General features: G+C 36.8%; 1 protein-coding gene across 1 annotated transcript in view; it reads left to right on the top strand.

Annotated features, from left to right (window-relative positions):
- The first annotated feature begins 1,827 nt into the window (after positions 1-1,827).
- The window catches only part of MTPN (myotrophin), a 51,342-nt gene continuing 38,264 nt past the window's right edge, over positions 1,828-14,905 (top strand). The window contains exon 1 of the mRNA XM_004046277.5: positions 1,828-2,248. Within this exon, the coding sequence (XP_004046325.1) occupies positions 2,177-2,248 (72 nt within the window). The 5' untranslated portion in view covers positions 1,828-2,176. The remainder of the gene's footprint in view (positions 2,249-14,905) is intronic.

Genomic DNA, 14,905 nt, shown 5'->3' with positions numbered 1-14,905 from the left:
TCTGGTTTTAGTGATAGGGTGGTTGGCAGCGCCATTTACAGAGATATGTGGGGGACAACTAGGTTTAACATCTACAGGAGACCAGATCCTATTCTGGACATGTTAAGTTTGAGAAATCCAAATGAGTAAGAAGTTAAATATAAGAATAGATCACATAGGAAAAGTCTAGTTAAAGATTTTTTTTTTTAGATGATCTTGCTCTGTCACCCAGGCTGGAATGCAGTGGTGCCATCATAGCTTACTGTGGCCTCAAACTCCAGGGCTCAAGTAATCCTCCTGCCTCAGCTTCCCAAGTAGCTGGGAAGGCAGAAGTCTGCCACTGTACCCAACTAATTTTTTTAATCTTTGTGTTTTGTAGAGATGGTGTCTCATTTTGTTGCCCTGGCTAGTCTCCAACTCCTGGCTTCAAGCGATCTTCCAGCCTTGTCCTCCCAAAGTGCTAGGATTACAGGCATGAGCCACTGCATCTGGCCAAAGATATAAATCAAGAGCTCTCAGCATGATGTAACTCAGAAATCACACAGGTGGGAGTGTGTTGGAGAAGAGATGGAGATTCTAGGACTTGCCTAACAAATTCCCCCTTGAGATTTGTTTCCAGAAATCGTATCACTATTGGGTATGTGGACTTGTATTTCTAATTATCAGGGAGTAAAATTAACAAATGACAATCTAGGTAGATGTTAATATTTGGAGGGATTTCTTCTGATTTGAAACCCATTTGCTATTCTACTCTAAATGATAGCAAAAAAAAAAAAAAATACATTTCCAAACACTATTGACATCCCCATTTTACACATGTGGAAAACTGAAGCAGAAGGGGGTTCAGTAACTTGCCCAAGAAGACACAAAATTAGCAAGAAGTGGGACCTGTATCACAAACTAAACAATTTGGCTCCAGAGTCTGTTTGGAACCCCTACACTGTATGGCAATGGTGGTAAAGTAGCTTAGTTAATGTGTTTAGTGGGTTACAAATAATAGATTATATATATGAGTTTTATATATAGTAATAGTTATATATGTATATATAATATGTATATTTCTAGCTCCGATAAGAGCTTTTATTGGATCTATGTTCATGTGCGCATGCCTGGATCATTAGGGTTGTGAGGAACAATTCAAGTGGTAGCTGTGCACTATAGCATTACAACTAAACCCTAGGAAGAACAGAACTGACTTCACCAGAACAGTCCTGAAGTTTCAAACCATTAAAAACAAACAGTAAACTTAAAAAACGCAAATTGTACTAGACAGTTTGGTTTGCTCCACTTTACAGCATCAAACTGAATGCCTGGACGTCATTTGCTGGTCAGGAAGATGAGTTAATTTTTTTTTTTCCTGCCACACACTAAAGTTTTTTGCTCCAGGGAACATTATACATAGTGTTAACACACTCAATTTACATTGTAGTTTTAGTGTTGAAGATTTCCTGGAGGGCAGGAATAGCGCTATTCCATCGTTTTTAGCCCAGTCAGACTGGATGACGGAGAGAGGGAGGGTGAAAAGGAGGGAGGGAAGGGGAAAAGGCAAGGAAGAAGGAATTCAAATTAAACACTCTTCCTATAGGAAGAGTGTTTTTAGAGTGTTTTTAGAAGCTGAGCAAGATGCCCTCCAAGATTATGTTTTTTAAAAAGTAAAGTTTTTCCCATTAATGGTGGTGCAGAAGCGTCCTAATCCCATCGAAAGTACTCTCACTCTTCCTCCATTCGCTGTCTTGACCTCCCCTGGGCCTCCTTCATTCAGCCTCCCAGTCCCGCCCACTTGTCTCCGGCTCCTACCCTCCACTCTAGCCTTCCTGGCAGCCTGTACATTGCGCATGCGCACTAGTGGCGTTCGCGCCGCGGACCCAGAGAGGGGCGTTCCGCGGAGGAGAAGAGGAAGAGGAAGTTGGGGGAGGGTCCTAGCGGGGAGTGAACCGGAAGTGTAAAGGTTCCTGCCTCTCCTCGGCCAGGCGGAACCTCTCTGCTGGGCCCGGTGGCCGCAAAAGAACTTTCTTTCTCCCGCCCGAACGGTCGCCGCGGCCAACTGCCTCGCCCGCCTGGCAGCCTAACCCTCCTTCTCTTCTTCTCCTCTCCGGCTTCGCGCGGCCCTGCCTCCCTCTCGCCCGGCGGCATCCGCTTGCTGCTGCCACCGCCTCCTCATCTTCTGCCCGGCCAACCGGCCTGCCCCGCTGCAGTGATGTGCGACAAGGAGTTCATGTGGGCCCTGAAAAACGGAGACTTGGATGAGGTGAAAGACTATGTGGCCAAGGTAAGCGGGGATGAGAAGAGTAGGCGAGAACACGGAGGTGGGCTGGAGATGAGGCTGAGGAAGCTGATGGGAGCTGGACTGCGGGGATGGGGGTGGGCGGGAGGAGAGACTTCCTGGGTGGAGGCGGCACCAAGGAGACAGGGGCGTCTAGGGAGGAGCTAAACTGAAAGAAGGGTCTAGGTAACTTGGTAGCGTTCTGTGTCAGGTAACTGCTGCGTTAATACAGTCAGGCGCTACCTGACTTCCTGGCCTCTTGGGGGAGGGGAGGAGTGGTGTCTGGCTCATCCAGAGTTTCTTCTGCGCACTGATCATTTGAGTTTGGCCCTCTTCTACACCAAAGTTACTTAAACCTTTCTTTGAATGAGGTAATTCTCCATCTTGGACTTACCCATTACTAAATGAAGTAACCTAAGTAATTAGGATCAGAGGAACATGTTTTTTAACGCTGGGCCTGGTGTGAAGTTAAAGAATTCATTGACCGTGAAAAGAGTACCGAAAATAGAAATAGTTAAAATTCTGAAACTGAGTATCACTTCACTGTGGTGTCTTAACTTTGGGTGTGGCCTTTTTCCTTTCCCCCACCACAACAAATACATATTTGCTTCAAGTGGTAAGGTTGTCAACTGGCATCTGGGAATGTTTAAGGTATCTGAATAGTTTTTAAACAAGCATGTTAACTTCAGTTATTCCATTCTTCTCCCTGATTTCACCTGAAATGCTTACATGTGTAGTAAATAGCAATGCAGTTTAGTGGCAGTGTATTTGGGGGGTAAAATCATGATGAAGAAAGACAAACTCAAACCTCAGCCCCAAATATAAAACTGAATCGACATTGTGGCAGAGTGGGAAACTTAAAATTCCAAGCCAGCCTGCCTTTCCATCCTGAAACTGTGCCTTTGTAATTATGAGAGAACTTAACATGTGATTTTAATTTAGTGATAATCTAAAATGAATCTTCCAAAACAAGTATAATTTTATGACAACCGCGGATGGCATCTTGCTCACCTTCTGAAAGTGTGAGAACCCAGTCTAGATTTTAACTCTTCAAAGAATAGGACCTGACCTGGGTTTTTGCTTCAGAGGCTGTGTTAGGAAGCAAGTAAGCGAAGCAGTTTCTTAAAACTTACAGGATTGTGCAAGGCAAACTGCTGAAGGTTTTTACTTTATTTAATGCCATTACAATTTAGACTTTTTGGATGCTGCTTACCTGCTTAGTTTTTTGCAGTGGAGTTTTAGGACAGGCTGTCTTCTCGTCACTGCCTTCTCAGCTGGTAGCCGACTGAAACTTGACTTATTGGCTATTTCAATATAAAGCTAAAAGGTAGAAATTATTTGGTACACTTACCAGTGGTGGGACACTGCAATACTCTGGAAGTAAGTGGGCTTTTGTTTTCCTGTCATGGTGGAACCTAGGTTGTTTGATATACTTGAAATACAAAAAGTTGATTAAGTACTAACTGAACTTACAGCTACCAAAATAACACAATGTATTTAGTGTTTTCCTGACACATTATTTTATGTCATCCTTGTGAATACTGGGAAGTAAGTCCTATTATTGGTCCCATTTTACAGATTACTGAGATGCAAGATACTTAAGAAAAGTTATGGAGATGGTAAATTGTGAAGCAAGAACTAAACTGCTGACTCCAAAACTGAAACTCTTTAACTGCTCCACGCACTATCTCTCAGTCTAAGATCTAATTGTGAAAGCGTATCATACCAAGATTTCTAGTAGGACATTCCCAGGGTCCACATTCAGGCAGGTAAATTGTGCCCAAAGAATTCTCAACTACACAAAAATATTTATATGAAAATATATGCCAATAAAGATGGATTAATTTATTTCCAATTAGTTTTATAATTAGGTTAGGTTATCATGTTCAATTTGATTATTTTCCCTATATTACTACCGTAACCTGTTCTTCATTAATGTAAAAAATTTGCATAAGAGGGAGGGTAGACATTCAGAAAAAGCAAAAGGAAGTATTGAAAGTTGGACTATCCAAAAAGATATGACTGTAACTGTAATGTAATCTGATGTACAGAGCATTGAGCTTTATCCTTTCTTAGTTTTGAAGATTTCATAAAGTATCTTTCACTTTGTTAATGAGAAATAATAACAAGCACTGAAGTTTATACTGACTCAGCTCCCTTATGGTGCCCATTTATACTTTCAGTCCTTATTACAGTTTCTTCTGCCCCACAGCTGTCTTCCCTGCTTATTTATTGACTCACATTTTTCATCTACCAATTTGTGAACACTCACTTTTTGAGTTTCTGTAATGTGCATCTATCTGAGTAGGTGTGTACAAAGAAAATACTAAAGAAACACTTAGACCTGTCTAGTCTTCATTCTCAGGGGTGAGAGTCTATTTTAAAAACTCTCCTCAACATTCCTGTGAAGATCTCTCATATTGTTAACCTAAGAATCTACCTGTAAGAGTAAGATAAGCATTTTAGTATTCCCCTCCTCCTCCTCTTTTTTTTGGAAACGGTTTTTTTGTTTTTGTTTTTCGGAGACAGGGTCTTTGCTTTGTCGCCCAGGCTAGAGTGCAGTGTCGTGCAGTTCACTGTAACTTCAGACTCCTGGGCTCAAGTGGTCCTCCTGCCTCAGCCTCCTGAGCAGCTGGGACCATAGATGTACACCACGACACCCAGCAAATTTTATTTTTTGTAGAGACTGGATCTCACTTTGTTGTACAAGCTGGTCTCAAACTCCTAGCCTCAAGCGATCTTCTGGCCTCGGCCTCCCAAAGCACTGGGATTACAGGTGTGAAAGCACTGGTTCACAGGTGTGAACCCGTTTTTCCTTTATAAATTAGTATTTTTAAAAGTCAGTAATTACACTTTTCTGCCTGCCTCTGACTTCTCTATTAAAGTTCGAAGTGTGAGTATCCCTAAATCATTGGTTTTAGGTGAGTTCTTGAACTTAGAAAAGTCAGTTCACAGTCCCCAAACAACTGAAAATTGTATTTTGAAATGGAAAAGACAGTATTGAGAGAAAAATTTAGATTATTTAGAGAAAAATTTAGATTATTACATTAAATGTTTCATGTATAACTTTAAGACAATATCTGAAGCAATTTTAAAGTCTTTCAACACTACATTTGTTTTCTTGACCACATTTAGTTAATTCATTCATTTTTACTAGGCATCTTTCAGGTCTTAAACTCTTTAGTAGTCCTGGGATGATAGTAAAGAAGTTCGACACAGTTTTCAGGAAACGTAAGCATCTATATTTAGCAGACCTACATGAAAAAAAATTCATACTTTTATAGTAGTATGCAAATTATAAATAACATCTCATTTTCATAAAATTCAGTTGTCCGGCTGGAAAACAAGTGAAAGCCAGAAAATAAGGTATTCATGAGCAGCTATAAGAGACATTCATAGCCCCATTTTTGATCTGGATGTTTCTTTTGGGTGACATTATTTTTGACTTTGTCTTACATTTCTGCCTTTATGTTCTCCTGTTGGAGTTAATTCTAGCCTCACCTGAATTTCAGACTGCATAAGCTCTGTTCAGACAAATTCCAAATTGAGCTGTTTTCCTCTCAAAAACTGTTTTTATTCCTGTTGTGTCTCCATTTTCACTAATGGTATCATGACCCAACCATTTGCCCAAACTGGAAACTGGGAAATTTTCCTAGATTTCTGAGGGTTACCAAGACTACCTTCTTAGTCTCCCTCATCCATTCCTCACTCTCCTTTCTTCTTCTCACTACTTTAGATCAGTTGCTGCTTCTTTCCAGCCTGGACTATGTTTTCTTTCTTGACTATGAGAAGATAGTCAAGAAAGAAAATATAGTCCAGGCTGGAAAGAAGCAGCAAAAATTGACCCCTTCCTGGTCAGTTTACACAGTTTAGGTGGAGGGATCTATCAATAACATGAATGTAAGCATGTAATCTTTTTCAGCCAGTCTCCTTCACTGCCCTTAAAATATTAATACTTTTGTGATTTCTCACTGCTTATTTTAAAAGGGCCAACTCCTCATTGGTATGGTGTACTAGGCCACTATTATCTGGGCTTGCTTTTCTACGCTTGCCTCTCTGTAAGCACTCTGCTCCAGACCCTACCATCCTGTTTCTTCCTTGTAGATCTTTACATGTGTTCTTTCATCCTCCCTGACCAAGTCTGCTCACCTCAATCCCTAACCCCCAACCTGTTAAACTCCTATTTACCCTCCTAGGGTAAGTATCACCTCTAACAGAAAAACACCATACCAATGAGGAGTTGGCCCTTTTAAAATAAGCAATGAGAAATCACAAAAGTATTAATATTTTAAGGGCAGTGAAGGAGACTGGCTGAAAAAGATTGACTTCACATAGAGTGCTCCTTCTTTTACTGTTTTGCTCATCAGATTGCTGTGATTTTGTTTACATGTGTCTTCATTAGGCTCTGAACTCCTGGAGGGTAAATAATATATTCTTTTTCATCTTTCTGTCTCCAACATAACGCCAAGGAATTTTACACATTAAAATCATGTTTCTGGTAAGAAATTCATTTTATTCTTAACTTAGCAATAATTTCAGCATACTTCATTAATTACAGAATAATAATTACCATTGACTGGATGACTTACATTGTCAGGTACTGGAAAGCACTCTGCAAGATGTTTTACCTAAGTTTTTATTTGCTTCTTACCACAGTGTTTCAGTATAAGTAATAATCTCATTTTAAGGATGAAGAACCTGAGGCTTAGAGAACTGAAGTAACTTGACAAGGTCACAAACTAAGTAGCATAACTGGAATTTAAACCCAGAACTGTCTGAATCTACATGGTGTGTGTGTGTGTGTATTTATAACCATATCAGTTTGCTTTAAAAATGTTTTTTTTTTAGCTAACAACACTTTAGAATTAAGAAAACGAGAAAGAGGCTTGTAAGAAGCAGGTACAACTAATTAGCTCTGACTGTGAATGAAGACAAAAATGGCAACCGTATTTTAAAAATTGTAAATGTAACAATTCAGAAATAATTAGTATAGAGACAAACATCTCTGTAAACTTAAACTCTCATCAGAGACTGTCATTGCTCAAGACGTGTCCGTAAGAGTGACTGATAGCCTGCAGAATGTTTTGTTGTATTTATGGTCACATATAATCTAACCTTATAATTTATGTTCCTAATTGTGATCCTACACAGTCCAGAAAAAGTTAAATTTTGTTTGTTTGCCTTAGGAAGAAACAAAAATAACTAAATTATTGAGATTTCTATTCATAATTATTTAAATAAAACAAGTAACATTTGGAAAAAAGTATGTTTATAAAATTTTATGGATTTGAGGATTGTGATGCAGTATACAGGTATTATTTCATTTACTTATCAACAGTAAGCCATGAGCATTATTAATAATGTTAACCCCATTTTAGAGATTTTAGAGGCAGAGATTAAATAACTTGCTCAAGATCATAAAGTTCTTAAGTGGTGAAGCTGAGATTTGAACTCACTTCCTTGGGTTCTGAAGGAGTTTCATAGCCCCATGCTGTTAACTACTTCAGCATACCCTTGATCTTCATTTCTCAATAAGGCCAGAAACTAGGGGGGTACTATATTATTGAGTAAATAGTAAAAATAATCATAGCAGGATGGTAATTATCCATTGAGACTACTAAAAGGTGAGCTTTCTGGTGGATTTTGAGGATCCAACACGCTTACAGGTGAGTGCTTGTGAGTTGCATTGATAAATAGCCCCTTTTAATCTTCAGCAGGTCTGATATATGTACTCTCTTGTTTACATGTACTTCTATTTCACTTGCTGTGAAATAGAAGCCTGGTCTCTAACTTCCCTTTCTCTGTGGTTTCCTTTCCCTCCAGCCTCCATTCTAATTACATCTGCCGTTGACACTCTAATAGGTTTGAAAAGCAACAATTGTGCACCATGTGAAAGGATAGAATCTCTTGGACCTGAGAAAGATATCAACTCTAATCTTTAGAAATTCCAAGACTTATTGAGATCACTTTTCACTTTCCTAATAAAATAGCCAATTTAAAAGAGGCCCTGATTCAATCTACTTTGCATTTATTGGTTTTAGGCAGCTTCCCTTTTTTTTCTTCTTTAAATTATTAGTTTCTTATAAAAATGTATCACTATGTGTTGCCCTTTCTACAGAAGGGCTGGTGACCCATTCAGAAAGCATATGTGAGCTTGTATAAGATACAGGTGCCCTCAGTAGACAGAGAAACATTAGTATAGATTCTTTTCTAATTATTAATGCTTTTAGTCATTTTAAAAAATATATAAAATAGAGGAAGATCTTTTTTTACGTTGGAACATAAATGTTCATTCAGATGTACATAGGCTATATAAAGTGTTTTGGTTTGAGATTCTAAACATTTTCCTTTTATTAGTGCAGATAATTAAAAATTTAATGAATTAAAGCTGATTGAAATTATAACAATATTATGTGCTTGTTATTTAAAAAAGCAAAGCTGTATTGAATAAAGTAAAATATCCCATTGACTATTTTTCCTACCTATGTGGTTCCTCTCTTTAAAATATAAAATTGATTAGGTGTTTTTAAAACAGAAAAGAATAAAGAAGACAAAAATTGGCCAAAATTTTACTATTTAGATAACTCCTAACTTTTAAAAAGTAAAATTAAATTAATTCAGATGTGGATTTTAAAATGCCACAGTTAGGACTGAAAGGTAAAGATCTCCCCTCCCCAGTGCCTGTGAACAAATCAGCCATTCTCAACAGGTCCATGTAATTAATTTCAGAAAAACATTGAAAATTTACTTACTCATCTGTTTTTCCCGCTTAAAAAGTTCTGTAAACACTTCTGCACTTTGCTTTCCACATTGAAATGTATTTATTCTTCCCTTTTTAAATGGTGAATAGTATTCCATTTTCTGGATGTTTATTTAACTATTCCTGTATGATAAACATTTTGTTTCCAGTGCATCTTTGCAATTAAACAGGATTGTAGTGATCACCTTTGTACATATACCTTGACAACTTTTGAGACTATATCTGCATTACTCTCTTCATGAGTTTCGTCAGCTTAGGCACACATTGGCAGACATGAGACCAATGCTTCCCTCACACCATCAACAGCACTGGGCATCATCAGACTTTTTAGATTTTGCCATTTGGATAGATGAAAAATGATTGTTTATGTCTTTTGTTTATTTTTCTTTTAGTTGGTCTGTTTTTTATTGGTTTGTATAAACTCTATAAATTAGGGAAATCAGTTTTTTATCATGTTTTGCAAATATCGTTCCCAGTTAATCTCTTGACTTCATTTATTTTCTTGTTCTACAATGGTCTTTTACTTTTTGTGGGGTTAAATGTATCGCTTTTTTTCTTTTTTGTGACTTGGATTTTGTATCCTGTTTACAAAGACCTATTCTCTTCTGTAAAATTACAAATAAATTTGCTCTTCTGGAACTTCATTTTTTCTTCCATTTTGGACATTTGACCTTTCCATTATTTATTTTGAAGTAAGGCATGAAATAAGTGTATAGTTTTTTTTTTTGACAGTTTTTTTTTGACAGTTCTCATACCATTTATTGTTATAGTTCCTCTTTACTAATAATTTGAACCATCATCTTTATCATAAACAGATTTCTTGCTCTTTTTCTATCTATACCAAACTGATTTAATGATGTGTGGTTTCAAAATATGTTTTAGTATCTCCCTCTCACATTCTCTTTAGGATTTTTGCAGGTGATTCCTTAAAATTTTTTTTCCCATAATCTCAAGAAAAATATTAGGATGATTTGAACCTACCTAAAACTTAACCTGTATCTTTTAATAAGCATTAAGCTTTTTTTTTTTTCTGGAATGCTGGGATCGTGTGATCTGTGGGACATAATACTTTAACTTTTAATTCTTTATGAATCAACTTAGGATAGGAGGATGTCATGCACTGTGAGAATGTGCCATATCAAAGATTCAAAACAGAGGAAGTGTGTTTAGATAATCAAATCACAGCAAAATTGGTAATTAAAGTTAGTTTATGGTATTACATCACAGGCCACCTTGTAATAAGAAAAATGGCTGAAAGTAGTTTTTTTGCAGCTATATCTTTACTAAATAATTCTGATAAGCTTAGAAGCTTGATTTTTTTTTTCAGTCCACAGAAAATTACCAGTGTGAAGAGGAGCTGTGATTACTGAAAGAAAAGAAACCAAAATGTAAGAAGCTGACCCAAGAAAGTGAAGGGCAAAGAGCCATATTTACCTTAAAGTTTCAGAGGCCTCAGGCAATAATTAATATGTATAAGCGTAACCTTGAGCTTCACGAAAAGTTTAAACTTGGTTACTTTTCCCTTATTTACAAAGTCAGAGACATGTATTACATATTTTAGGAAGATTTCAATTTGACATATAAAAAAAAATGAGCATTTGGATACTTAGGCCTAAAGTAAGTATCTGAAAAATACTGAAAAATGGAGGTATTAAAAAAAAATTGTAGGCCAGGCATGATGACTCATGTCTGTAATCCCAGCATTTTGGGAGGCCAAGGCAGGAGGATCTATCACTTGAGCCCAGGAGTTCAAGACCAGCCTGGGCAACATAGCAAGACTTCCATCTCAACCACAAAAAAATTGTAGGTAGTAAACACTTTAAACATAGTACAATAGACACTCATTATGGCACTGTCCTTTAGGGATTTGGAATTGCATTATTGATGAAACCATAGCATAGAGGCTAAATGTGTTGGCTTTGGAATTAGATCTTCCAGGTCTGGCCTTCTTACTAACTAGACACTTTGGGTGAATTAAGCACTCAGAACTTGAGTTTCTTCAATTGGTGAAAATGGGAATGATTGTAATACCTACATAATAAGTGTAAACTGTGTACCATTGTGCCTGGCATATGGTGAGTGCTAGTAAATATTAGCTGTTGTTACTAATCAGCATCCTCATAAATTTGTTTAGAAGCAAGATTACTTACAGAGCAACTAGTCCAGCTCCCTTATTTTATAGATAAGGAAAAATTAGGTGTGAAAGCCCTTGACCAGTATCATAGTGCTATTTGAGATTGAAATTTAAATTCAGTTTTCCTGAACTTGGATGAGGGTTGGTTGGTTGGTTGGTTGGTTGGTTGGCTGGTTGGTTGGTTTTCCACTACACCATTGTGTTTGCTAATGAAGTCATCTTATGCTAGCTGTTAGCTCTAATAAATTATTCCTTTTTGTCCCACAACATCTGCTTGGCAAATTTCTTCTTCTTCCTGAAGTTTTATATTCATGTCTGTTTTGTTCTGCATAGATTCCCTGACTGCTTGTGCAGTTTATTGTTTCTTGGTGACATCTAATATAGAACTTTTTTGTTGTTTTTATGTTCTGTTGTGGTTTCTTAAATTTGAGAGCTTATGGGCTTCTGGCTTGACTAACAAGTTATTAGACTTGAATTTGAAAAACAGCGGCTTAAGAAACTTAAATCTTGTTCTGTGGGGTATGTCTTTAATTTTTGAACTGCTGAAATGAGTTTTGTCTTAATGACTGGTTAAAAAAAAACCAAGGTGCATTTATAAATATGGATCAGTTATTACCATTTAGTCACTTGAATAGTGGCTCACAAACTTGAGAATTCAGAGGCTCTTCACCGCCCCCTCCAGCCCCCTAAAAAAATGTCTTCAGATCTTTAAGCTACAGTGCTTATAGTGGGGCATTTTTCTGTTGACAGGGGTCATATAGCACTTGAAGCTTCTTCCTGTGCTTGAGGAGTTCCCTACTTATATAGTATGAATCTTGATCAAAGGCAAGGTCTGGTGCTCACCGCAACAAAAGCCAAAAAGGGCAAATAAATTGCTTTCTCTTGCCCACACAGGAAAAGAGCTCATAACCCAAACATGACTAATTGGATGCGTCTATCTAGAGCTGATACAAATGCTCAGGCACAATAAAAGATGTAGTGGCAGCAGTAAAACACCACTTTCCAAAAACAGCAGAAGTCGTTATGTGCCACTTGTAGCATCTCTTCTGTGCCCAGGTGGTTCTTGTGACAGATTTTGATTTCACAGACAGTCCCGGACTTAATTTTTTTTTTGACGTTGCGATGACGCAAAAGTGATACACATTCTGTAGAAACTGTACTTCGAATTTTGAATTTTGATCTTTCAAAATCAGAGCTTTCAAAGTCAAAATCATATCACTGCTTAGGGATATGCATGATGGTACTCTCATGGTGCAGGGAGTCGCAGCTCCCAGTCAGCCACTCAATCATGAGGGTAAATAACTGGTACTCTGCTGTGTATTGTAATGCCAGCTGTTTTTGCCCAATGGTAGGCTAAGGTAAGTGTTCTGAGCACATTCAAGGTGGGCTAGGCTAAGCTGTGATGGCAGGTTAGGTTTATTAAATGCATTTTCAGTGTAACCCAATCATAAGTAGAGGAACACTTGTATTTCTTGCTTTTAAGCATCCTTGTTTTCTGTCCATTTACTGAGCTTTGTTCTTCAATCCTCCTAGCAGTTCTGGGAGCTACTTTTAATATCTGTTAATGTATTACATGTCTATTAATCAGTCTGATTTGGTTTCTGTTGCTTGAAATTAAGAACCCTATATTAATTTTTACCTATTTATCTCACCTAATATTCTGTGGGTTTTTTGAAGGTAGCAATTATCTTTGTATCCTCAACAGTTATCACATTGCTTGTTATCTGCCATACAGTTTCGTTACATTTGTATTTAATTGGTATTTGCAGAAACTATCCCTTCCTTTGTTGTTTTCAAAGTTGGTTTACCATATACCACTTTGTATGTTAACAGATATTCTTAGTGTATGATGTTCTTTCATTTCCTCTCTTAGAAGTAGCTCTAAATTTTCAAGCTGTTTGTTGTTTTAAACCCAATGAACTTTGTCCAACTTTCCACACTGTTTGTAGTGACAACAGTTGTATTAGTATAACAGCAACTTCCACTTGTAACCTCTCATGACTATCATTTTAGAATTTCAGTCAAGAATTGTTAACACTATACAGTCTCACCAAAAGTAAAGATAGTTTTGTGCATGCTTCTTGTGAAAAATAAGAATCATCAGTACTTTTACCTTGGTATTAAGAAACAAATGTTAAAACCTATACTTAATGCCACATTACTTATAACAATATGAAAGCATATGGACCCTAAAACTTAAGTCCTTAGAAAATATTTTTTATTATTTATTATTTTGAAGTTCTCTATAAGAGATATTACACTTTCATTTTGGATTTCGGTAGACCTTGGTTTGATTCCCAGCCCTGTCTACTTACTAACCTTGACCATGTTATTTAATTTCATCAAACCTCAGTTTTGTATCTGTAAATAGGGATTGTGATAATACTCAATTCATGTTGTGTACAAGTTTTAAAAAATAATGTAAATGTAAAATTTGCAAAGCAGTGCTTAATACACTGAAATTCTGTAGTAAGTATTTGCTGTTTGTATTATTGTCTGTATAGATCTTAGAGGAGATTTAGAGAGGCCAATGCTTAATAGCAAGAGTTGGGAGACATTTTTTGTAAAGGGGCAGCTAGTAAATAAAATATTTTAGGCCTTGGCAGTCACACAGTCTCTATCATAACTATTCATCTCTGCTGTTGTGCAAAAGCAGTCATAGATGATACATCAATAAATGAGTCTGTCTGAGTTCCAATAAAACTTTATTTACAAAAACAGCATGCTGGCTTTGACCCATGAGCCGTAGTTTGCACACCTCTACATAACACTGAAGTTAGTAAAACTACTTTGTCTAAGTTTCACTTTATTCTCAAGTTTTTGAGATATAAAAAAATTAAAATGTATAATATAAAACTTATTTTGGGGGTCAGCATTTTCAAAAACATTATTCAGAAATCTTTATGATTCAAATATGTTGGACTGGAAAAGCAAGGCATGGAAAGGTGCTTGTGGATAGAGAGAAGAGAGAGGGAGTTTGAATGAAATTCTCTAAAAGAAAAAACATAGAATTTCTATACTAAATTTGAACCTTAGGCAAGAGGCCTAGATTTCTGAAAATGAGGAATCATTACTTGTAATATACAAATAGGAACTAATTTAGATTCTTAAACTGAAAGTAGATTCTGCGAAATCTTTTCAGCTGCATGAGATCATCCTTCACCAAAAACGTTCCAGAATTTTCTTCCCAGCCCTAATGTGAGTCCTGTGCCTGGCTTGATTTCCAACTCCAGAAGCGAAAGAGAAGGCTGGTTAGCAGTTTTCACTGGTTCATTCATAATTCATGCAGCAAATACCATTTGAGCACCTACAGTGTCAGCCACTGAGATGAGTTTTCTTTGGTAGGTTTAGTTAAAAGGGTTAGAAAACATACAGCAGATAAGATGGTTGTATGAGTTCTGAATACATTATTTCCCTTATTTGATACATGAAATATGGATAACACTTAGCAGCTATACAGTTTGTTAACATAAAGTTATATTTGGTTCCTTTCTCCTCTCTTCCCTCCCTCCCCTCCAACTGTGGAGCCATGAATTAGAATCTTATAAATGAAGCTACTTTTTGATTGTCAGTCTTTTTTCCAAATTGACAATTTTTTCCAAATTGACATATTATAACATAATGTTTTAAATGGATTTTCTTAATTTTGATAGTCTTTCTTTATATAAACACGTGTTTTGTTATTAAAATTTTAATTTCTCACAAGTAAGCTTTTAAAAAATACTTCACCATTTTCAATTAGAAAATTTCTAAGTGTAATTAATTGCTT

The sequence above is a fragment of the Gorilla gorilla genome, chromosome 6 (assembly GCF_029281585.2).
Source record: "Gorilla gorilla gorilla isolate KB3781 chromosome 6, NHGRI_mGorGor1-v2.1_pri, whole genome shotgun sequence".
Lineage (NCBI taxonomy): Eukaryota > Metazoa > Chordata > Mammalia > Primates > Hominidae > Gorilla > Gorilla gorilla.
The sequence above is the reverse complement of the archived record's forward strand: the minus strand, read 5'-3'. Positions and strand labels throughout refer to the sequence as shown.